Here is a 26,931-nt window from a genome sequence, read left to right on the forward strand (position 1 = left end):
AAAATTATTAATTAAAAATAAAAAATAATTTTTAAAATACTAATTACAAATATTTAATAGTTATATTTAAATATTTAAAATATAGTTTATATATTCTAATTAAATTTTATAAATAATTAATAATTATTGCTTAAAAATATTTAAAATTTATATTTCATATATTAAAATATTAACAACAAGTTATAATAATTTTTTTATATTTTTACTAAAATATAATAATAGTAACTAATTTAAATATTATTTAAATGCATATTTGTTATTTGATAATAATATGTTTAAAATGAACATTTTATTCCTCAAAAGTACTTTTTGATAGCAATGCTAAACACTCAAATTTTAAATTAAACTTTTCAAAACTACTTCTTAAAAGTATTTTATAAAAACATTTTTCAAAAGTATTACAAAATTAATCTTAATTTGGCTCAAAAAGTTACTACTTAGGTGTAACAGTGCTTTTAGCACCGAACAAAATATTGGTTGGAATTTTTTTAAAAATGACAATTTAGTGAAGGTATAAATATCTTAATAACCATAATTTCACATTTTAAACTACACAAAAAATATTAAAATATTTCAAATACAAAAATGAATATTATTGCCATCCCATTGAAACTTAATTTTCGCAAACATAGTTGAATTTATCAGTTTGCTGTAGCCTAATAGCAAGTGTAATCATTTATTTGATCACAATATTTTACTGCTCCAATTGAAAATGGACAGGTGGAATTATGATATGATTCGCCGCTGTCATTATTTGGGATTAATTTATAAGCGTTAGTCAATATCTCATTGGGAGCTTTCTAATCGAAGCAACCTAGCTACATTGAAATGCAATGAACAATACTAACCAGAGTTTCTTAATGTACTACCCTGAAATCCTTATACTTTCCAGTTTAGCTTCAAGGGCCCTTCAATGACAAGTCATGCAATATAGAAAATGGTATAAAATCTTTAAAAAATTCACATTTTTTGTTCCTTTGGTACTCTAATTGTTCCGTGTAATACTGAAATTGTTTTACAAAACTAAATGGGCATCCTTGGATATTGCGAAGCAATATGAAGGCAATAGTGGCTGATGGGACGGTGTTCTCTGGAAAACTTGATGGATCCTTCATTTTTTTCTTGTGATTAAAGGCAATGCCGAGTCATCAAGCAATTCCCATATCTTATTTGATACCTTTTTTTTTTTTTCTAATCATATCGATTTAACAGCAGCGAGTAAGATTAAATAATTGCAGTAGCAAATCTTCCTTCCTTTGGAGGAAATTTGCCCTACATATCTTTTGGAAGAATCACCAGATTTAGATTCCTCTATTAACCTACTCCACTTGTTCGTTGCTTCATTTGTCGATGTATTGTAAAAGCTGAAGTAAATCAATACATACAAACACGTTTATTGCATGCCAGGTTTTCAATTGAAAGTCAGCAACTGATGCAAACTGGCTTTTACGAATTTCATGTTCAAATTCTGGTATATCAACCCATATGATTTTTTCACGTGAAGAATGGAGGTGTCATACTCAAGGCTTCCTATTCGGTTTAAATTATGAAAAATTTATGATACAAAATAAATATATCCGTCTTAAACACATATGACATCCAATATTAATCACCCAGTAAAGAAGTTGACTGTTGACGAGACACGAGAAAAAGTAAAATAAATGAAAATTTCAGGGAGACGCCCATGTAAGATTAGACACAGTGTTTGCAGATATGAGAGAAGAGACTAGAAAGAAAAAAGAAAAAAAAGGTGAAAGGCACTCAGGAAATATCACGTTTTAAAATAAACTTAGAGAATGATTAATCGTAGTTAGCAAGTGGAAGCGTACTTTCTTTTTTGAGTTAATTATTGAGTCTTTGATGTCATTATTGTAAATGTGAATGCCGCCATGGTTGAACCCAATATAAGCCCAGGAAATGAAGGAAGATGAGAATCTCAACAGGTTTTGGTCCTATATAAACATTCCCTGTGAATTCTAGTTGAAACCAACATCATGCATGTGGCTCATGTGTTAAATTCTTCCATATGCATATGTATGTGTATACGTATAGAAAGAAAGAATATATCCCTGAAAAATGACATCCATATTTCTTAAATTCCTTTATTTGGTATGAACATGTATAATGTGTATTGACATAGAGATGAGATGATGATTCTTCGAAAGGAACTATAATTACAGCTGTGGAATGAATTATGTTGATCAGTTCTGCAGCACTTTGAGTTGAACATCAAACATCGAATTGATTGTCCTGTTTTGTTTATTTAAAAAAAAAAAAAGAATCTGAAAGAGAAGAACAGATGGTGACCTTGCAATAAATTGCTCAAATTTAATTTGATGCTGGCAGCTGGGCCAATTCTTTCTTTTTTTTATGTCTATCACTTCTCATTTAAGGCTAGCTTTCTGGGATTTTTTTATGAATAACTAGACAGGTGCCATTAGAGGAAGGAATTACTATTATAAAAAAATAAAAAATAAACAAAATGGTTAATTTGTAAATTCACATAATTTGATGGTTTGGCAGTTGATTTTTGGACGTATCAATAAAACTATTTATTCTTAATTCAATCAGATAGATTGATAAATCGATTTTATTTATAAAAAATAAAAAAAAATTATAAAATTATAAAAATTAGCTAAGTTAATATTATATTATGAATTAATCAAATTTTTTATATTAAATTAATTTATTAATAATTTTTTAATCCGACCAATTCAACTCACTAATCTAAGTAGTGAACTTGCATGCCAAACTATTAAAAATCCACATATTTTTCCATTTTTCATGGCAAACAAAAAGAATGGTCGGATATTAAACTTTATAAAATTAATCTTCTGATTATCGAATGTATTAATATCACTACATAAAACACTGTATTACCGGTACCAAGTCAAATATTTTCTAAATGCTAATATTTCGTTTTTATAATTTCTTGTAAACCCTAAAATTACATTGACTAACAAGTGACGATTTTGTACTAATTAAGTCGGTCACTAATGTCATTATCAAGTAAACTTTTACTTGATGAAAATCAAATTTAATATCTCAATTGTGAATACTTTTCCATTTTAAGTATGGTGGTGAAAAATTATGTGTTGTCTTATGTGATTTGATTAAATAAATTATTAAAATATTTACTAAAAATATTAAAATAATAAATTTAATTCAATTAATTTAATAAATTTAAATTAATTTGTGGATTAATCGATTTAACTTCATTCTCTGAATTAATATATTAATTGATTCTCGATTTAATTAATTGGTCCAAATTGATTTCAATAACCTTCGAGAACATATTATTTTTTTGGACAAGTTATTTGCATATAAGTGATTAACAGAAAAAGAAAAAGAAAAACACATGATTCATTGCATAGCAAAAGTTTAAACATGATAACATCCCCACCACCCTTTGCTTTCAATCAAATGGTCTAAGGAAAAAGAAGGTTGCTAATTTAAGTTGAAAACTTTAGGTCTTGTCAATATTGATTTGTAATAGATAAAAACCAAATTAGCAAATAACTGATCTATATTGTTATTTTAATATCGTTTGACATTTGAATTGTGATAATGTTGAAGGAGACAGTGCTCAAACCACCATGAAAGAGGGAAAATAAAAATAATAAGAAGGGTTTAATGGCATTTCATTATCAAAGCTCAGCCACTCATACCCCCTCTTATGCCCTATGAGATTGCAGCATTTGACTTTTAGATTAAATTAAGTTAGCTTAATTATATATGGGTGTATTGGAGTTGAATTATCTCAACTCACTCTTCAATTCTGTAATTTGTGATTATTTGAGTCAAGCCTTCATTATTTCTTTTTGGTTCCATTTTTCATCCTAATTAATGATTCCATAGAAAGATAATGAGATGATTTGAGCAATGTTTTTGGTGGCATAACATGAGGACTACAAATTTTTCTCAATAAAAAAAACAAACCCAGGAAGTAGCTGCTCATTAGTATTCACATGTTAAACGTGTTTATTGAAATAATTTTGTTTAAATGGTTAATAAAATCACTCTTTAAATTAGGGTTTAGGTTTTGACTTTTAATATTCCCAACTCCTTAGATTTCAAGTAGGGGGCAACTCCTTGTCCCTTTCCTTAATAAAATATTTTTTTTATTTCTTTTAAATATTAATAATTTCTATTATAATAATACGCTACCCAACTTAGTTGAAGAATTATCATTTTTTTTCAAATAAAATTAAAGCAATAAAAAAATACTTATAATTATCTTTGAATAAAGAATACCATGTATATCAACTAGATTCCAATTTAGTTGGAAAATTATCAAAGAATCTTCTCTTTTTTTATTATTGCAAATTAAGTTATATTATTATGAGTGTGATTTTATCTTTTTATATTTTATATAAAGACAATCATGCCAATTCGCTCAATGGCAAATTTATGTGGATTTTAAGTTGATTAGCATAAGATTTAAAGTTCGATTTTTGCATTTATAAACCTTTAATTTTACTTATTATAATTAAAGCATCATTTATTTTTTTATATAAATTTTTAAAAAATATATTTGTAGCATAAATGAAAGAAAAAAAATCATATTTAGTCCTTTTAAAAATTAATTATTAATTTAGTCTCTTTTAACATTAAATTTCTAACTTTGACTCCTCATAAATTTATATTTTTATTTTAATCACTAATACAAATTCCTTGCTTCCAATTGGTTTCAAGCTTCATCTTATTTCTCTATAGTAAAATATATATATATAATTTGAATCTACACTAAAATTTAAACTTTTTCGGCCCATTCCAGCTTGGAGACTTTCTTTTGTCGTCAATGTGCTCTTCAAAGTATAAAAAAGGTATATTCCCTAACCTCGCATTTAAAAAAAATCAGTATACAGAAAATACTTTACTTTTAACGTGCACGATAACAAGGAATTTAGATAATTAATTAAGTGCCATCCTTGTTTTGCAAGAAAGGCTAAATTAAATTTCGCTAAACACCGAAAACTCAAACCCTCATTTTCTTTCAATTCACATAAACGCCTCCACTCACACCAATTGATTCCACATTTTCCATGGCCTTTTTGCCACCAAAAGGTTCCACATATACACTCCAATTCCAAAACAAAATGAATTTGGAAGTAAAAAACATGTCATGGAGGACGTAGGTATAGCTTGCAAAATAGATTTAATAAAAATCTCCTTCCCTTCTTGAGACAAGTGTTTTAAACTCCAACTATTAATTTTCTTCCTCATCCGGTCTTTAAAAATCTGGAACGCCTGTTTTTTCCTCCTCCCAACCATGTTTGGCAATCCCAAGTACTTTTCTAGGTCTGATGAGCTACGAACATTCAGGACTTCGGACACTAACATTTTATCCTAATTTGAAACATTTGAGTTATAGTAAACTGTGGAATTTTCAAAATTCACACATTGACTAGAGCATTCCTCATACTCCCCGAAAATCCTTTTAATGATTTGTGATCCTTCTTTTGTTATATCTCCAAACAAAATGTAGTCATCCACAAACATCAAGTATCATATATGAGGTCTCCTACGACAAACTTTAGCCTCCTATAATAAACCTTCTCATCTTACAATCCTCATAAGTGATGAGAGACCTTCGCAACAAAGCAAAAAAAGATAAGGACTCAAAGGATCCCATTGCCTTAAACCTCTGCTAGGTCTAAAAGTCTTTCCTTCTTCCCCATTAAGAACAAGAGAATACGATACTGTGTAGATGCAATGCATGATAAAATCTATCTATGATCCAGCAAAACCTATTTTAAGCATTACACTCCTTAAAAAAGACCACACCATCCTGTCATAAGCCTTGCTCATATCCAATTTTAACGCTAAGAAACCTTTCTTTCCCACTTTTTTTTTATTAAAAGTATGAAAAATTTCATACGCTATCAAAACATTATCTGTAATCAAACACCCTGGCACAAAAGCATTTTGTGTTTCATCAATACAAACATCAAAAACCTTTTGAAGACGACTAGCAAAAATCTTTGAAATTATTTTATAAAGAACATTACAAAGACTGATAGGGCAAAAGTTCATTAAATTGGTAGGCTGAGTCAGCGTAGGAATGAGCATTATATTAGTACAATTCAAGGCTTTAAAAGACTTACCTTTGTTTAATATGTCAAGATAGAATGCACATATATCTTTTTCAATAATATGTTAAAACTTCTGGAAAAAAAATAGTCAATAAACCATCTGGTCTTGCCACCTTAGTTGGCCCTATACCTTTTATTGCCAAAACGATTTCCTCTTCCGAATATACAGCAATCAACGCCTGGTTCATCTCCTATGAAATGCATCTATTCACCCCTATGACAATATGATTCAGATCATTGATCTTTCTCGTGGAAAAGAGATCTATGAAATAATTTCTAGTAATTTCCTCTATCTCCTTATCATCCAAAAATTTTTGGCCATTTGCATTCTGCAAAACCTGGATAAGATTTTGTAACACCCCTAGCCCGAGTCCGATCGCCGGCATAGGCTATGAGGTATTACCAAGCTAAACATTTAATTTCAATCACATAATCTACCAACACAAGTATAAATCTAACTGAATACATACAGATTTATAAGTCATAAGTGCCATTTTCATACGGTCAAGATATTTACAATTACAAAACATATTTTTGTCAACAGTCCAACCTATACATGCCATATCGAGTCTAAAATATAACTGTACCAAAAAGATCGATAGTATGAAGAACTTCTGACGATCCCCGAGTCGATAGCCAAAATCAACAATCTATAAAACAAAGAAATAAGAAACAGAGTAAGCTTTCGAGGCTTAGTAAGTTTTAAGCAATTCATACTATTAAGGCTTGTCATTAAAATTGAACATTGATTTTCACAAAACTTGTATTCTAATTGCAATTCACTTGACCAAGTATACACCAGTACATTAGTTACAAAACGCCTTGGCCGAATATGTATGTTTGTATACACAAGATTTCTTGCACATTTTTTACTATTTACATAGATTATACTAATACCTTTAATCACATTCTTTTATATGGTGACTTACATTAACCAAATATATTGTTGTCTTACCCTCAAATACCGAATTCATTCACACACACACACACACACATATATATATCATGCTTTGATACTAGTAAATCACTTAGAAATCAATTCAAATATGAGCACATAACACGAACCTTAACATGCAAAACATATAATACTTACGCAACGATGTTTACCACTGACATTCGAAGTCAAAATCTTATTTAACTTACTGGCATCGGTTCTGTCAAATCTTAGAGCTCGGAATACATTACTAGCATAAGCCTGCGGGTTTTTAACCTGGATATTTTTCAGCACATAGCCTGCGGACCTCAAGTCCGGATATATTTCTAGCATATAGCCTGCGGATCTCATGTCAGGATATTTTTCCAGCATATAGCCTGCGGACTTCATGTCCGGATATATTTTCAATCTCATACATATTTGATCATAACACATTTTAGTCATCTTATCACTTAATAATCGTATATTACATTCGAATATAAACTCGATACGCACATCATCATTCACATTTCAGCTCAATGGTTATATCTCATATCGCTCATTCTCTTCATCATTTAATCTTAAATTCAAAGTGGTCATCAAACTATAAGTTATATACATGCATCATCTATTATACATCTTAATTCAAGTGCAAGCCAAAGATCACAATTTACCTACTTTACTCTTATAATGGAATCGTCAATTATATACTAAAGGAAACTACTTAAAACTTACCTCGGATATTTTGAACAGTTACGGATAATCTACTCAACTGCTTTCTCCTTTCCTTTATCTGATTTAGACCCCCTTTGCTCTTGAGCTTAATTAAAACAAAATAGATTTATTTAAATTACTTACTCAATTTTGCTTCTTAGTAGTCACATTTGACAATCATATAAAACTCCAATACATAACATATTTTATAAAATATGTCATGAATCGGTTTCATACTTATTTAATCAATATCTAATTCACATCCACAAACAAGGATTTATGTAACTTATTATGTTTTCATATGCATGAATTCAACCATACATCCGATTGTCCCTATAAGTACATGGTACATGCATAAAACACATATACATATATTCATACCTATATATGACTATCACAAATTAATCATTTACCACATTGCTTATTGCCATTTATCAGCAATGCCGCACACAAATACATACATACTCATATGCATATGATCCATTTATGATTAATATATAACCTAGTTAGCCCTAACTATGCAAACTTAACATTTATATTCAATTCCATTTCATGACCGAATTTACATGTATTCATGTTAAATGTGTATATTATGACCGTACCCTTAAATAAGTTTAATATAAAGTTTACCACTTAAATTCAGCCAAATCAAATCATATGCATACATGATATACTAGGGGTGAGCAAAACTCGATTCAACTCGAAAAAATCGAAAAAAAATTCGAATTTCGAGTTAAGCGAATCGAGTTATTCGAGTTAATCGAGTTATTCGAGTCAACTCGAATTTTTTTTTCGAATTTCGAATTCGAATCGAGTTGAGTTTTCGAATTCGAATAACTCGAATAATTCGAATAATTAGAATATCAAACTATAATATTTTACATTTTTACCCAAACTCTCAAACATTTTTACTTTTCCCTTAAAACTTTTACTCCTTCCCATTTTCCCCCAAAACTTTTACTCCCCTTCAATCCCAACCCCCCAATCTACCCAAAATCTATTTCCCAATAAAATTTTACTCTCACATTTACTTTTTCTCAAAATTTTATTCCAAAAAACACTCAAAACTTTTTATTTTCCCCCATAATTTTTACTCCCTCCCACTTTCCTCTTAAAAGTTTTACTTCCTTTCAATCCCACCTCCCATCTACCCCAAATCCACCACCAAATTTTTTTTAATATTTTCCTTCCAAAATTTTACTCTCCCCTATTTACTTTCCCTCAAAACTTTTATCTCCCAAAACTTTTTATTTTCCCCCTAAATTTTTACTTCTCACCCTATACTCTCAAATAAAAAATTAAAATTATCTAAAAAAAATCACTAAACATAAATAGTAATAATTTTATTTATATCTACTATTTATATTATTAAATTAAATTTCATATTTTATATTATTTATATTATTGGATTGTTTAGTCATATTGAATATTTATATTAAAATTAAATTATTAATTATGCCATTAAATATTCATGTTAAAATTTTATATTGGTATCAATTTCACATTTTATCTTTAAAATACTTTTTATTAAAAAATCACATTTTTACATCTAATATATTTTTAATTCGAAAATACATAGTGACAAGAATCTGAAGATAATTGAAGCAACTAAGCAAACAAAGAAGCTAACCCGCATATAAAAGATTAATAAATAAATTATGAGGTGATGAAAGTTAATAAAAATTTTAATTAAGGTGGATAAATTTTATTACGATGGGTGACAGTGGTTACAAGGACCCAAAATTATTTTTTAAAATTTAACTCGAACAAATATATTCGATTCGATTTGATTCGAATTCCATCTCACTCGACTCGATTCGAGAAAATTTGAAATAAAGTTAGGATGATAAAATAAGATTCGAAAACTCGATTAACTCGGAAATTTTCGATTCGATTCGATTCGATTCGATCGAATGCTCACCCCTATGATATACACTTACGAATATACCAAACACATACTTAACCTTAACAAAACATAACACATTGCTTAATCATTAAACTAATCACAAACCACATACGACATTTGTAAATTAATAATCATATTTATTTAACCAATACACTTCTACTTATTTTTATTTATCACATGTATAATACTATCGAAACGGATTAATTATACTTTAATATACCATCATAGCTGAACATAATTTATAATACATGTAATAAAATCAATCCAAATTCCCCTTTCCAAAACATATATATTTTATACTCATGCAAAAACCATGACCGAATCACTTATAGATACTACCTAAGCCATCAATTACTTTAACACCCAAACATTACTCAAAGATTACATTAGTTCACATTCGGCCAGTTTCACAACTACACAAGCCGAATTTTTTTCTATCATCTCAACTACTAATATGAACATTAAACTATATCAAACATCACCCATTTGCAAATTTTTCATTAAAACTTGAAAACAACATTCATTCTCTACAAAATTCACTTGTAGCCGTATACTCATATCATTACTAAATTCCAAAATTTTAACATGGGCTAAGTAAAGAACTTAGTAATTAACTTAAAATAAGCTACCATTTCAAAATTTATCATAATTTACTAACCTTGTTTCAAGCTTAAGATGACCGAAAGTTTGCCCCTTTTCTCTCTTTTCAATCGGCCAAGAAGAACAAAGATGAAACTTTGTTTTCTTCACCTTTCTTTTTTATTATTATTCTTTTATTATTCATCAATATTATAAAAATTATAAAGCCATTTAGTTGCCTTAAAACTAATAAATAATACATATATATTATCATAAACATCAACATGGCCGGCCACTATAAACAAAAAGGGACATTTGACATGCAAGTCCAAACTCTTTAAAACATGCATTAATAAACCACTTATAAATTTACCTATCACATTTTAAAATTTTCTCACATAAGTCTTATTTAATAATTTCATATACAATTGACAAAATTACAATATGAAATTTTCACACATGCACATTCACATATAATAAGCATCGAATATGACAGTTAATTATTTTTACGACTCGGTTTTGTGGTCCCGAAACCACTTTCTGACTAAGGTCAAATTAGGGCTGTCACGGATTCATTCACTTTCTTTGGGTCACGAAATTATGAAAAAATGACGTGTTTTGATCACTCATCCTTGGCCAGTTTACCCTCGCTTGTTGTTCTCAATAAATTTCTTCTTTCTTTATTTCCATATTAAGATGAAGTTTTACCTCCAACATTTTGAGAAGAACCTCTTCATCTCTGTCACTATTATTCAACTCTTCAAGTTTCCAAAAAAGACGCCTTGATAGTCCAACCCTATTCTTCTTTATTTTTTCGGGCTAATCACTCAAGCCATTACACAATATAGCGAGTCGCTCCAAAACATTTCTCCTACTCGCCTCCCATATACTACGAACCTTCTGTTCACAAGATTCTTCCAAGATCCACCAAGCCTTAAAATGAAACTTCTTCTTCATGCACCTCCTCTCTTCCCTGTCTGTAACAATAAAATGAAGACAATTATCCAATACTGAATGAGCCAAATGACGAAAAGAGAACTCTAAAAGAGTCATCCTAGTTGAATTTGCAACCATCAATCAAACTTTTCACGGATGTTTATTTTTTGGTAACTTTCCCCTTTCCTATGTGAACCAAGGCCTCAAAAACCTAATATCTTCTAGCTGACAATTGTTTAAAACCCTACGGAACTCTTTCATCTGATTTTCATCCCTCGACATTCCCATAACTTTTTCATTAGCATACAAAATTTCATTAAAATCACCACACACTATCCAAGGTAAATTTTGGTTTCTTCCGAGTCCTCTAATTAAGTTCAAGTGTTGGCTCTATCCCGTGAAAATGAAGAGTCATAAAATCTAGTCATTTGCCATTTTTTACCATCCCCCTCCCCACTAATCCCAGCATCAATATGATTTGTCGAGAAACTACTTAGTTGAAGAGTAACATCACATGTCCAAGTGAAACATAAACCCACTCTTGTCCTATTAACTAGAACATCAATACCATTATGAAAACGCCACCTTCTCCAAACATTTTCCATCCTCCTAGCATTCATTTCGTCTCCATTAAGAAGACAATTTTGGGGATGATTTATTTTCAGCATATATTGAATTCTTCAAATTATCCCTAGATTCCTTAAACCACGAACATTCCAACTCAAAATTTTCATTACTTTAGATTGGCTTGCCTAATGGTAGTCGCTGATATTTGTTTAAACAAGAATTTTCACGCTCATCATTAGATTCCAAAAAATTTAAATTTTTAAAAATATTGGAATTTAACATATCCAAACAAGGCATTTTCTTCCCATCAACATTTTCCAACGGGCTTTCCTCCAAATCATGTTCCATTTGTACCTGGGCTGGCTCGCCTAAAGATCTCACCACTCCCATATCCTATTTATTTAAAGATCCCTCCAAATTAAACCTCAAGATTGGGTTCATGATCTGCCACGATTCTCACCTATTTTTAGTCCACAGATTTTGCTCTTCTGCTTGCTTTCCTAAATTGGCTCCTATAACTCCTGCATCACCCCCTTCTCGAATCCATATGTTGGTTATCACAGTGGCCCTTTTTGATTGCGCCTTCAACAAAAGGTCCCGTCCACACTCCAACTCCTTCATTGATTGATTCAAATGAATGAGACAAAAGCTATCACCATGGCCTAAACAACCACACAAAAAGTAAAAGAAAGTAAGTTTCCTATAACGAAAATTTGCATAAATGAATCTTGAATGAGAAATCATATTTTTTTCATCGTTTTAACAACTTTTGAATATCCAACTGTACTTGAATATACAAATAATTCTAAAATCCTCGACTCGCTTACTTCGCATCATACTCAATGAATTTTCCAATGAAATTTCCAAACTGCTTTGCCATACACTCCAAAAAATAATCTGGGGGTAAATCATGGATATGAACCCAAAAAGAAAAGTACACTAACGGAATCTACATCGGATCCTCATTTTTCTATAAACGATGAATAACCAAAAGATGATTATTAAACATCCGCAGCGCTCCATTAACCACTCATTCCACATGAAGTTCATGATAAAAATTGAAATGATAATATTTATCCAACATATTTGTAATCTTAAACCCCCAACAAGGTGTCATAAATTTGCCATCGTATTTCTCATAATCGGGAAATGGATAACACTTCCCGTTAAAAAAATCCTACTAAATAGAATTTATACATTGAGTTTTGATTTTTCTCATCAATTGGAAGAAACCAAGCCTCATCTTCACCATCATCAATGTTTAGTACTTACATTTCTTCCTCCATTGGCTTCAGATCAAATCCAATGCCTCGAGAAGACTAAAACTAGATAGATCATAACTAAATATCAAAACAAAACACTAGGAAACTGAAGAAATTAGAAAAAGAATAAGATCCAAAGACGTGCCACAATAGTCGAAAAAAAGAGAGAAAATGTGCCATAAGAGCAGACAAAGAAGCATATACATCGAATGACATTTTCTAATCGTATAAGTTTTATGTGATTGTGTTTCCCTATCATAATCATGTCAACATATTCATGGCACTACAAATCTCATGTCATAAAGGTGAAAAACACACATAACACACTTAAAGGAGCATTTGGTGTTTTTCCATGTTTAGGTTTCAATAGAATGTGATTGATCTTCCAATCCATTTTTTAAAATTGTTTCAAGAAATTGAATTCCACCAAAAAAATTAAAACAAAAATACTTTGAATTAATTAATTTGCAATTTGCCAACAACTTAAAGGAACAAATGGTTTAAATTCAATAGGAACTTATATGTGCTAATTGTGTGTGTTGAATGGAAGTGTTAGGCTGCAATGACCACTTTGGTTGCCACTGCGATGAAAAGTAAACAGAGTAAACAAAGAATACAAAGGTTTATTTACACAATTTGGTTTCTTTACATTTGCGAAACCTAACTTAGTGAGTAATTTCACTATCTTTAGTCCACAATACAACAAATGAACCACACTCTATCAATCTCCAAGAATAGAGACCTCACTGTTGTACCTAAAGATTTTAATACTCACCTCTAAATTCTCAATGTAAATTCTTCCATTGAGAATTTAGGTTGTGAACACTATATGTTTACTCTTCAAATGCACTCACAAAATAAGTTCATCGATGAACAATAAAGTGTTCTTTATGCTCTCTTACAATACTTATACAAATCTCTCAATATATAGACATTTTCGAGACTTGCTAACATACTAGAGATCAATTACAATCCAACTCCTCAATAATAGTAGCTACAAAATAGCAATAACAATACACTAATGAAGTCCAATATAAAGTGAACTAATAGAGATTCATTCTTTAAAGAAGTCTTTAATGTAATCCCGATTGATTCTCTACAATCTAAGAGGTGTAATTGATCGATCTAGTCCAGTCCAATCTTCAAGGATAGTAGCTTTAAATGAATTGGTCGTCACTGTCGAGCTTCCATATATTCACAATATCAATAAAGTTCAAAGTCCAAAAAATTTGTTTCAATAAATTACCAACTCCAAATATAGCAAGTTGCTAGACTGTCACAGGATCGATAGAAGTGGCCACTTCCAACTAGCACTTAATAGATCACTTCAAAAACTTGACTCAAAAAATTTTATATTAATAACTTAAGATTCAAGGTTCAAGCATGCGAATAACATCTTAATCCCCTAATTTGTAAAATGCAAAAAAAACCTTACAATTACTTAAATAAATAATATTAACATCGTTCCAAAATAAAATTAAATAAACCTAATATTAATATAACTCAAAATTAGAACATATCCTTAATCATGAATCTAATATGTCAGCAATGAAGTAAGTTTAGGTTATTAAAAACGATTATTAGTAATTGTGACCAAGGTATTTTGGCTTTAAAGTGGCAAAACAACCTATAAATCAACTACCAACTTTGGGGGAATGGTGACATATAAAAATGGATGCCACTAGGGGTATATATCCAAAATATGGATACATTAGAAGCAGTCTCATCTCTTTTGAGCAGACATGATCATGTTACTAATTTTTCCAATAGTTGAGGTAACTATTTAATTATGTATGGGTGGGGTAGAAAATGTGCCATTAAAGCTTTGGGAATGATCTAATCTTAATGCCTTTTTACTATTTATATTTAAATAGACTTACAATTCAATGAATCAAATGATACAGTTCAATTAAAATACAATTTTTTGTAATCCTCTTTAAGCACGATTTGGCCTATAGATTTTATTATCAAATAGACTTCAAATCTTATCGTTAACTTGTCATGGTAATATATTAAATTTGAACTTTTTTTAATATATTTCATACATATTTTAATAGTTGCAATTAAAATATTATAAATATTTGGATTAAGTCCAAAATTTAAAGTCGTGATTAATTTATTATTAGGAAAATTTTATTTCGATATCACCTCAATCCGAACCTGATTAATTTTAGATAGCAAAGTAGATAAAATTTATGTGAGTACAAAAGAAATACTATAATAAGATATATATAATGCTGGATCACCTTTCTAATGAATAGTATTATTGATTATTGATTATTATAATAGTCATGAGTCAGACTAAGAATAATGAATATAATGGTGAAGAGAAAAAGGGGATAATCGAACTACTGCTTCCACCACAAAAAAAAAATAATAATAAATATTTTTTTTCTTTTTGTTTTCTTCTTTAAAGGAAAAAAAATGTGCACCACTTCTATTCTAGCTAGGTAGCACTTTAGAGTGGCTAAAAGGTCCTTTGCAAAGAGGAAAACATAAACTATAGTTAAATCATTGAACATTTCACTACACTTTGAAAGCAGAAGTTTGTGCATGGGAGAATTAATGGTAGATTATACATTTATAATGGTGTATATATACACATATAATTCACTTTGAGAATATTCACAGAAAAGCAATAGTGGAGTAAAAAAGATGTATGGTGGAGTAAAGATAGAGGGACATTTAACAAAATAATTTGTTTGAACCATAGGCATTCAATTATGGAATATTATACCGGAAATAGAATTTCACTAAGTACTCTATATGTAAACTTCCCCCCCCCCTTTTTATTTGACAATGACATGAAAAACAAATATATGTAATGGGTATTGATGCCATTTCCAATCAACAGCAGGACATATATTTCTCTCAAACAATAATTACCATCAAATATAAATAATTACGTGGTAACAATTCTCGTTTTGAAATTTTATTTTGCGGTTAATTTTCATTCAGATTTCAACTCTTAAATTATTACCAAAATAAAAGTTTTAAAAATTTCTTCCTTGAATTGGGATTTCAGATCTTAAATTGGGGTTTGGAATTTTTTTCCTTCATTGATTTTTAATCATCAAACACAATCCATCCATCATAGAATCTTGAGAATTGGCTGAGCCTTCTACTAGTAAATAGTGCTTCAAATTACGGTGCTTATGGCTATGATATCTCCACTGGTTATGGCAAACAATTAAGCATTGCATGCTACAACAATTCTGCTTATGGTACCAATGGAATATTGCTGGCAGTCTTTTCGTTGAAAAACAATGTTTAGAGAGGAATTCCAAATAGTTACACCTGCGGATCCATCATACAGCCAAATATAAGAATTAAAAGTGTTAAACAAATATAAAAGCAAGAAAAGAAGAAATTGTTTTTTTTTTTTTCTGGTTGAAAATCTTAAAATTCAATTAGAGAAGTTTTGCTATGTAAAGAAAAATAAAATTTAATTATAATTAAATAAATTTATCAACTTCATTATTTTATTTAATGTATTTCATTAATGATACATAAAACTTATACATAATGTATCACATATTATCAATTTTTCAATTCTCAAATTTTATAACCATGTCACCGCCTCTTTTTTTTTTTTTTTTCCTTTTGGTTGGGGATGAATTTAATTAATATTTATTATCCATGTAAAAAGAAAGCAAATATCTTTCCCCTATAAAAGGAGGCCCAAGGCATAGCTTTTCTCCCACAAATCACCCATTCCCTCTCCTTTACTATCAAACCATAAACATAGTATTGTTGGGAAATTCTTAAATATTATTCCTTTGCTTTTCTTTGTGCTTTAAGGTAGAGATAACAGCTGCAAGGGAAGTAGCAAAATGGAGCAGACAAAAGGAAATGAAATGAGAAATATTAATGTTACTGATGATCATGACGATGACGAGAAATGGGTTTATGATTCTTCTGTTGATCATAAAGGAAGACTTCCCCTTCGAGCTTCCACTGGTGCTTGGAAAGCTTCTCTCTTTATCATCGGTAAGGTTGCCATGAAAACGTTTTCAAGCATGCATTTTCTTCTTCTTTTTTTTTCTTTCTGTTTCATTTGCATGCTAAGCCAATGACGTTACATCACTACTTGACACCTATAATGTCAGTTTTTACACGCTAACTCCAACGACGACACTAGTCCACCCTACATAACTACTTTTTCAGATTCCTATTAAATGCATCAACTCATCCCTTACCCTGAGTTTTTAAACTCTACATACGAGATTATATGTCAACGTGTGAAGTTGCATAAATATATGTATATATACGATTGGTATTTATAGTATGTGATAAATAAGTTTACAAACGAATCAATGGTCGACTGTTAAAAACCATGGATTACAACATATATATAACTGTTATAAATATTTGTGAGGATTGAGTATTAATTCATTTAGTACTGTGATAGTTCTTGAGAGTATTGAGTGATGGTGTAGAAATTGTATTAAAGAAAAAGAAAGAGAGAGAATAGAAGTAATTACTGGAAAGTCAGTTTTACATGATTCTCATCCAACTGGCCTTAATACAAATCTAGGAGTAGTTTTCCATGAAGGAACAAAGTTAGCCATACATCAAGTTAGGGAAAAGAAGATCTAAATGGCATACATACAAAGTATAAGAGATAATGGCAAAAAAACAAAAATAAGGGTGAAGGAGGGAGAGGGGCCCACTGCAGCACTCACTGAATAATATGAGTGCTGGTGTCAAATGCCCCGGCTTCATCCTAGTAATCTGCTCATCACCAGAGAAGGGGCTTAGGAAATCTCGTACACCGATATAGCTTGAATGAACCATAAACCCTAATTAAGAAATCAGTGGGAGTAGCACTATTATTTGACTTTCCTTATGCAAATGGGTTGTCCTGTTCTCCACTGCTGCTTTCATCTCGATGTATTAGAAAATTTTCAGTTTTGGTTTTTTTTAATAATTAATTTGGGCTGTGATTTTTTTTTTATTTAAGCAACGGTGCAAGTTGATATATTAATTGGTTGTTGGGTTTGTATAAGTCGACATCAAGAAATCTTGATGATATTCTTAAGTCGACCGATTTATTCTTGTCTACCCACACAGTCACAATCCTTCAAGTATCATTATAAAACAAAGGCCCTACTGCCTTTTTTTAGTCAAAATGTAGCCTCTAATTTGCAGTTAAGAACAAGAACAAATGCCTAAAGTCCATATCAACAGGGTTAGCGAGCATTGTTGTTATTTGCCTTGTCGTGTCGTATTGTGATATGTGGAATATAATCTTTGTTTGTTGAAATTTTATAAGAAAGGATTTTTTTTTTTTTGACTGTGGGGATTATGTGGGGTGGCAGCAATCGAGTTCAGTGAAAGGCTGAGTTACTTTGGGATAGCAACGAGTTTAATCATTTACCTCACCAAGGTGATTCACCAAGACCTCAAAACTGCTGCGAGGAGTGTCAACTACTGGGCTGGGGTCACCACCTTGATGCCATTGTTTGGAGGTTTCATTGCTGATGCTTACTTGGGCCGCTTTTTTACTGTTCTTTGTTCAACCATTGTCTACATTTTGGTAATTACATCTTATTCCCATTTCTCTTCCACTTTCCATCATTTTGATTCGGGATTAACCCCTCTGTAATAAACAGGGATTGATTCTGTTGACAATGTCCTGGTTTGTACCAAGCTTAAGAGCATGCGAAGGTGATGTGTGTGCTGAGCCAAGGAAGGCTCATGAAGTGGCCTTTTTCCTTGCCATATACTTGATCTCCATTGGAACGGGAGGCCATAAACCTTCATTGGAGAGCTTTGGAGCTGACCAGTTCGACGATGATCACCCACAGGAGAGAAAGAACAAGATGTCTTTCTTCAACTGGTGGAACTCTGGTCTTTGCTCTGGACTCTTATTGGGCGTCACTGTAATTGTATACGTTCAAGACCATGTCAATTGGGGCATTGCGGATATTATTCTCACTGTAGTAATGGCTTCGTCGCTGTTAATCTTCATCATTGGAAGGCCGTATTATCGTTACAGGATGCCATCGGGAAGCCCCTTAACTCCAATGTTACAGGTTTTAGTAGCTGCCATTTCTAAAAGAAAATTGCCCCACCCCTCCAATCCTGCAGATTTGTATGAAGTTCCCAACTCCCAAAAGGCTCAGGGGAGGCTTCTGTGTCACACCAAGAAACTTAAGTAAGATAGGGAAAAAAAAACACTTTTAAGACTTCTATATTGATATCCATTCCTCTTTATAATTTTACTGAAGCGCTGTGCCTCTCAGGTTCCTTGACAGAGCAGCCATTGTTGAGGAGAAGGAGAATTCATTTGAGAAACAGGATCCATGGAGACTTGCAACAGTGACCAAGGTTGAGGAGATGAAACTTGTTCTCAACATGATTCCCATATGGCTAGCAACATTACCCTTTGGAATCTGCGTAGCCCAAGCTGCCACATTCTTCATCAAACAAGGTGTCATTATGAACCGTAACATTGGCGGTTTTCTCATCCCACCAGCCTCCATTTACTCTCTAGCCGCCATTGGAATGATAACGTCGGTAATCATATATGAAAAGATCCTCGTACCAATACTAAGGAAAGCAACTGGAAACGAACGAGGCATCAAAATTCTCCAGAGGATTGGCATTGGGATGCTTTTCTCAATCGCTACAATGATAGTTGCAGCCCTTGTGGAGAAAAAGAGATTAGGTGCAGTCAAAAAGGACCCAGTGAATGGCTCCCTCTCAATGAGTGTATTCTGGTTAGCACCCCAGTTCCTCATCATCGGTGCAGGAGATGGATTCGCCCTGGTGGGCTTGCAAGAGTATTTTTATGACCAAGTACCTGATTCCATGAGAAGCTTAGGCATTGCATTTTACCTCAGCGTGATTGGAGCTGCAAACTTCCTTAGCAGCCTGCTCATAACGCTTGTCGATCACATCACTGAGAAGGGAGGGAAGAGTTGGTTCGGCAAAGACTTGAACAGCAGCCGCTTAGACAATTTTTACTGGCTATTGGCAATCATGACCATGGCGAACTTGCTCCTCTTTGTTTTCGTGGCAAAGCGTTACTCTTACAAAAATGTCCAGAGCTTGGCTGTTGCTAATTGCAATGAAGATGACCATGATGCGGCTGGATCCATGGCTTAACATTAATAACTCAATTGTGTCTTCACATAAATAAAGATATTGGTGCTATTGTTTAGTGTTTCCTAGTCTTCAATCAAGGCAAGTTATGAGATTGTAGCGTAGTAGTAAAGCTCAATTTGTTGCTTGTATCAGCTTGTAATATCTTTCTATCGGTAAATCAACTTGAATTTGTCCATTTTCTTTTTCAGATAAAATTAAGGTGTGGGTCGTTGCACTAAATGTTACAAGGTTTAGAGATGACTAGTTAGTAAGACAGCAAAATAGATGCAAGAAATCCTTTGGCTATAATTGTATACTAAGGACTGTTATGAAAAAGCATTTATTGAATTTCCCAAGTCCTTTTCCTTTTAATTGGGTACAAATAGATGCAAGAAATCCTTTGCTTTTATGCAGCAATATCAGTGTCCAGCCCCATTACAGTAAAAACTTGTGCAAGTAGGTACCCAAGCCATACGATCAAAACTACTTTAGTTTCCATTTTTCATTCTCAATTTAAAAATAAAAATGGATGCAAAATAGAGAATTTCTAATTTAATCCAAATATTTAGTATGCAACTTCACTCCTTAGTCTTGAATTAATGTCAACACAAAAAATTACTACATTTTGTATATAAACAGTTGAGAATTTTAAGACTTGGAAAAGTTAATACAATTGCAAATCTTTGCAATACGATTAAACAATTTAAGCAACTAAATGAACCCAACGAGCGACACTTGGAACCCCTTGGTTAACAGCAAAAACCATATAATAACCTGGCGGAGCAACCGCTCCATTTGGTGGTGCTTTACATTTAATCCTGTATCGGCCACTATCTGGAACTGACGGCGTAACATTAAGTTTAACTAATCTCTGACCTTGTGAAAACGAATGTGTAGCAAAAGGTGCGTTCCCGAAATTGACCTCGATGATTCCCACGACCGTTAGTGAAACTGACACAAATACATCGAACGCCTCGCCATAACGTACCGTCTCGGGAATTCCCTCGATTACCGGTCGAACATTGGCTCGATCCGGGGATAAATACTCAGGTGAAAATGTTTCCAGCCTTAATTCGGTCGGAAATTCTGCACCGAATTTGTAAAAATAATGTGGGTTACTACCTGCAATTAAAACTCGCCCATCGGGTAACAAGTTGGCGGTTGAATGGTACATTCGGGGAACTGTTCCCGGGTTTAAAGTCATGAACCGTAAACCAACTGGTTGATCCGGTCGGTATAGAACCGGGTATAAACACGGGTTGGAAGCCATCTCGAACCCTTGGGTCCCGGCTTGAGCTCCGTTGATGATCAAAGTATCACCTGTGGGAAGCATCACCATATCTCCCATGATCCGTCCGTATGGCATATCCTCCATCTCCCAACCCGGTTTTGGATCAGTGGCTACAATGCGCCCACAGCTACCATGCGCCGGAGTGTCAGTACTCCTCTCGATGAAAGCTCCGTATTGAGCTCCACCACAGATGACAATCACAGCCGTTGAAAAATCCCCTTCAAGGGCTAACATCACCGACGATCCAGCTGAGGGATAATTCCGTGGGCCCCCGGATAATGCTGGGTAATCTCGAATTACTCTATTGCCCTCGTGATCGTACATCACCGCTTTATTATTGGCAAAGATAAAAAGGTGACCGTTGGGAAGGAGGTGGACGTAAGGGTATAAGTTGTCCATTTGGTTATCTTCCACGTCAGCTAAGAATTTCAGTTCAATTGCGCCGTTCTTGTTTTTCCTCGGCGGATAGTACTCGACGGTGTTCGTTCCTCTCCCTCCGACGATAATTACCCTTCCGTCCGGTAATATTTGGTTCGTTGCATACCATCGGCCATTAGCTAACTCCACGTCTTTCAGCTCCACCCAGTCGCAAAACTCTCCGGGTTCACACGGTTCGAATTTCCGGATCTTTTTAAACCCGTCCAAGTCTCCTCCAGTTTGTACAAGTGTTCCGTCGGGGAGGAACTGTCCCGATGAACACCAAGTGTCGGTGAGTATCATCAACGGCCGGATTTGGTTGGTTTGCAGATCCAAAACGACGGAATGAGCGAAGCAATCCTTTTTAAGTACGACGTCGTTCGAGTCGATACGGCAGTGGCCTTTCGTAAGCATTTTACGGGAAGGTCCGATGTTGGTCCGGTCCAGAAGAACAACCGTGTTAAACCTGGTAACCGCCGTATGCATGGAGGCTACGCCGGCGTTTGGGACTAGAAGTTCCCATGTTCCCGGGAGCTGAGCCCGTACCGTCGATAGAATCGTAAAAATTAAGCTTTGAAGAAGCCATCGGAGAGAAGAAGCATATTTCGCCATTGCAAAGGGGAGAGAGAGAGAGAGAGAGGAGGGAGTGGACATGAAAGTAGCAAAAAGACACTACTATAAAGTAAGCTGAAGAATTACAGAGTGCAGTAAGGACGTAAACGTGAGCCGTTGGATCACGATGAATCTATTGATCGTACGTGAATCTATATTGCATGCTACAAAATCAGAGTAAAAAAAAAAAGCTTGAGACGAGAGTGTGGGTTCACTCAATTCAACGGTAACGTTGTAAAAGTGGGTCCTTAAATTCCATTATATATTGGCACGTAAGCAGCTGTCGAGTTATGTTTGATTAAAAGGTGGAAAATAACATAACAGTCATTTTAATATATCCTAATTGCATTGTGGCTTCTCTATAAAAAAAATTTATTAAAATTGATCATTGTAAGATAAAGTAATAAATGGTGTGTACATTAAAATTGTGTCATTAAATGGTTTGACGTTTTTTATATAAGTTGTAGTAATAAGTATAGGCATAAATCTTTATACATTCATTTAATTTTAACAGAATTTATTCTTTATATTTTATTGCTAACATGATACTATTTTATCATATATATATAATGATTCATTTATGATTATCATATCTCTATTCGAGTCAAGATACGTGATAAGTTAGAAAAACGTTCGAACAATAAGTTTATCACCAAAAAATTAAGGAAGTAATTGTGAGCTCACCATCTCGAGATAACTATTCGGACATCAGATAATTTAATCTTCGTCGGAAGATTTTTCCTGTAATAAAAAATAAGCATTGGGGCACAATTTTAATTGAAAGACAACGACCGTTGAGACAAATTGGATCATCCAATTGAACCGATAATATAAAATCGAATATAAATCAAACCGTTAAAGGAAAAAAGAAATCAACGGCTGTTAAATATGTAAGTATTGAGTTCAACAACCCAATATTTACAATATTGCTCAAGGACTATATTGAGGGATAAGGACACGTGGTGGTTCAGCATCTAAGGCTATGCAGTTGTTAGTTGTGTAAGCGTGGTCTTGTGTTTTATTGTGGGTGGGGCGTTGGAGGGTTTTAAATTTTTGAAAACCACTGTTTGAAGGTGTCCATTGATTCAAGGTGGATAAGTACAAAATGGCCACCATCGGAACTTGTAACTGAATAATTGACCCCTTATCCCTTTATTATATGTTATACGAATATTGAATAAAGCTGTTTGTTTCATATAAATAAATATTTTAATGATTTTATATTATCAATAAAGTGAAAAACTATCTCAAAGTGAATTTTAAATGATGTTATTTATCTTTAAGATGTAATAAAATAATAAAAAAATTTAACTTCTTAATATTTAATATAAATTCAATACTTATAAAATTTAATTTATCAAACAAGATCTTATTTGTAGGATATTTAAAAAAGCAAATAAAGACAAAATAGTTGCCATTTAAAAATTATTAACTTAATTTTATATTTAAAAGTATAAAAAAATTAAATTCATATATTTCATCATAATATTAAAAAAAATTCAGACAATACAACTGAAATTACCAAGTAAAACCATCAAATTTGCTGTAAGGTGATTTCTCACTTAATTTGTAAGTTTTATTCAAATTAAAATTATTTTTATTTAAGGGATAAGGATATATTTATGGTAGTTTAATCTGTGAAATTTTTTTCAGATTAATCATTGAATTTGGCATCATACAAATGGCCACACTAAAAGAAAATGATGCCATACATTAAGATTGTATTATATAATTATTTATTTTTAATATATATAATAATCTAAAAATAAAATGAAAAAAGTAGAAACATATAAAAAAGTAAAAAATATAAAAAAGTAAATATATATAAATAAAAAAAATCTAAATTTTGATTAGTTGCACTTAATTCTTGAAAGAAGTGGATAGATTTTGGATTTTAATGATATGTTAAAAGATGTTGAATTTGCTTGTTCTGATTTGAGGGGTGTTTTCATTTTTATTTTGGTTAAATCGCCCAGGTTTTTAGTTTCTAATATTTTGTTACGCTTGCTTTAATTAAGGGTCTGTTTGTTTACATGTAAAGAGTTTTACGGAAAATATTTTCTATATTTTCTTGTGTTTGTTTTACAGAAAATAATTTAATCAATGGAAAATGACTTACAAGTCAATGTAAAATAAGCCCTTTTCCTTTAAAATGACTTACCTTTTAAAAATCGTAAGTCATTTATCGGAAAAGAACTCATCTATAGATAATTTTATTTTTATATAAAAATTAACTTAAATCAAGCTTAATATTATTATATTGATAATAAATTTTATTTTTATTTTTAAAAATATTTAAAACATTATATTTTTTAATATTATTAAACATACATATTTAATTATTTATATTTAATCATATAATAAATTATTAATATAATAAATATAATTTATTATTTTAATAAATTATTTAATATTTCAATTTTATTTTGATAATAAATTTTAAAAATAATAATTTTAAATAATATTATTTACATATTATTAAAAATATTCAATATTAATATTTTAATAATAAATATTTATTACAATTATAAATATATTAATAATAAATGTTTTGTAGTATAAAAGTTAAAATATGTCATATGTCTATGTACACTTCACAAATTTGTAATTTAGTCTTTGAACTTTTATTTTCAAGAATTTAGTCTTTTTACTCTTCAAATTTGAAAATCAAGTCCAATTGTTAACATCGTTAACTTTTTTTTTGTCAATTTTATTAATGTCACATTATTTCAATAAAAAATACTCACTTAGTAGTCATCATGTAATTAAAAATAATGTTATAATGAATTTGAATTTAATATAATATTTTTAATATATGCAAAAACAATGTAAAATATAAAATTATAGATAAAAATAAATTCAATTAAACAATGAAAAAAATAAGAAAATGTTAAATGTATGTTTGTTTAATTAAAAATAAATTTTATAAAATATTTTTAAGAAATTTATTAAATTAAAAAATTTACACAAATTTATTCAAACAACAGAAAATATTAAATTTTTCAGAAAAATAAATTATTTTTTAAAAATTATTTTCAATGAAATAAATTGAGCCTAAATTTAAACATATTGTGAGTTGATATATAGAGACTTGGAACTCCCACTGATTAGAGAAATTCTTTCTATTATTCATTTGGGCAACACCAATTAAATTCCAAGTGATGTAGTTCAGCTTTGTCGGCGAAACTCAACTGGTTCAATGGCTCTTTCTCCACAATTTGATTAATGTATTAATCTCTTTTAAAGAAAAAAAAGGCTATCTTTTGGAGTGAGAGACGTTATAAGCATTGGAGTGGGTGGGTAGTGATGATGTCCACTCAAACAGCCACTGGACCAATGATGAAGCAGATGAGGTCATCACCGGAAGCTGTCAATTGCTGAACAGGGAATTTCCTAAACATGTCATCTTATTCCTTAAGAGATAACGATGCCCACTTTATACACACTTATTTATTTCTTCTTTCAGAAACTTATGGATAAAGCTTACATAGAATATTCTATGGATTTCAATATAACTAAAAGGCCAAAAAAGGTTTTCTTTTCTTGCTTTCTTTTTCCTTGTTTTTACAAGAGGAATGGCAATTTAAACCACTTAGATAATCTTTGGTAAACTTCATTCCCTCACAATTCTAACATTAAGTAAATTAATCTCAAAATAGACAATTAAAAATAATTAATTACAATAATTAATAGTTTCTGTCAATTATATAAAAATTAATTGATAAAATAAAAAATTAAACTCTCAATTTGAAAGAGATTAATTTGCTCAATATCAAAATTAAAAGGAATAAAGAAAATTTTTTTATTGTTAATTTTCCTTTTTTATAGTTATTTCTCAAATTATTTTGTTTTGGTTAATATGAAGTTCGGGACGTCTTGTGACCTTTTTTTTTTTTCTTTTTTTAAGATAAAACGTTACCGTTTATATTTTTCAAATATGGGGATAAGTATGGAAAAAAATATCGTATGCATTCAGTTTTTCAATTTTTTATACGGTGTTAATTAATTTAATATAAAAAAGAAAAGAAAAGGAAAAAGACTTTTTTATTAGTTTTTAGTGGTTTAGGTATCATAGTCAAGAACAGAGGTAAAGACAAAATGATATATAGTTCAAATACTGAGTCACTACCAAAGGTGTTAATGCGTGGGATAGGTTCAGTTTAAAAAATAAGTTTAAATTTTATCTAAATTCAATTCATATAAAAATATTAAAATATTGGTCCGCTTTGTCCGTATTAATTTTTTATATAATTTTTAAATATATATAATACATAAAAATACTAAAAATATTAAAATAAATATTTTTCGAAAAATTAAAAATAAATTTTAAAAAATATGTATATTTAAATAACACTAAAATAGATGCAATTTGACAAGCAAAAATCTCTAAAATAATAACAAAATTAACAATAAAACAAATGTTATACAATATACAAATAATAACAACAAAATAGTAATAGTATAATAGTGAAATGATATCAAAATAGAGAGAAAACAATAAGAAAATATTAAAAATATTAAAAATTTACATTTTTTTGTTCTTTTGT

The 26,931-nt window shown here is 31.0% G+C and overlaps 2 protein-coding genes across 2 annotated transcripts; one reads left to right on the plus strand and one right to left on the minus strand.

The window, feature by feature from the left end:
• Positions 1 to 16,663: 16,663 nt before the first annotated feature.
• On the plus strand, positions 16,664 to 20,436 carry LOC107889630 (protein NRT1/ PTR FAMILY 5.6). The gene is made up of 4 exons (XM_016814132.2): positions 16,664 to 16,962; positions 18,294 to 18,511; positions 18,588 to 19,132; positions 19,221 to 20,436. Exons 1-4 carry the CDS (start codon positions 16,806 to 16,808, stop codon positions 20,083 to 20,085), a joined length of 1,785 nt encoding a protein of 594 aa, XP_016669621.1. The 5' UTR covers positions 16,664 to 16,805; the 3' UTR covers positions 20,086 to 20,436.
• A 230-nt stretch (positions 20,437 to 20,666) lies between these two features.
• Positions 20,667 to 22,742, minus strand: LOC107889631 (aldehyde oxidase GLOX). The gene has a single exon (XM_016814133.2). It carries the CDS (start codon positions 22,424 to 22,426, stop codon positions 20,768 to 20,770), a length of 1,659 nt encoding a protein of 552 aa, XP_016669622.1. The 5' UTR covers positions 22,427 to 22,742; the 3' UTR covers positions 20,667 to 20,767.
• Between the last annotated feature and the right edge of the window lie 4,189 nt (positions 22,743 to 26,931).

The sequence above is a fragment of the Gossypium hirsutum genome, chromosome A09 (genome assembly GCF_007990345.1).
Source record: "Gossypium hirsutum isolate 1008001.06 chromosome A09, Gossypium_hirsutum_v2.1, whole genome shotgun sequence".
NCBI lineage: Eukaryota > Viridiplantae > Streptophyta > Magnoliopsida > Malvales > Malvaceae > Gossypium > Gossypium hirsutum.

Coding starts and splice junctions, on each gene's coding strand:
- LOC107889631 (XM_016814133.2), bottom strand. CDS start 22,426: ATGTCCACTCCCTCCTCTCTCTCTCTCTCTCTCCCCTTTGCAATGGCG.
- LOC107889630 (XM_016814132.2), top strand. CDS start 16,806: ATGGAGCAGACAAAAGGAAATGAAATGAGAAATATTAATGTTACTGAT. Junction 16,963..18,293: donor AGCTTCTCTCTTTATCATCG/GTAAGGTTGCCA, acceptor GTGGGGTGGCAG/CAATCGAGTTCAGTGAAAGG. Junction 18,512..18,587: donor CAACCATTGTCTACATTTTG/GTAATTACATCT, acceptor TGTAATAAACAG/GGATTGATTCTGTTGACAAT.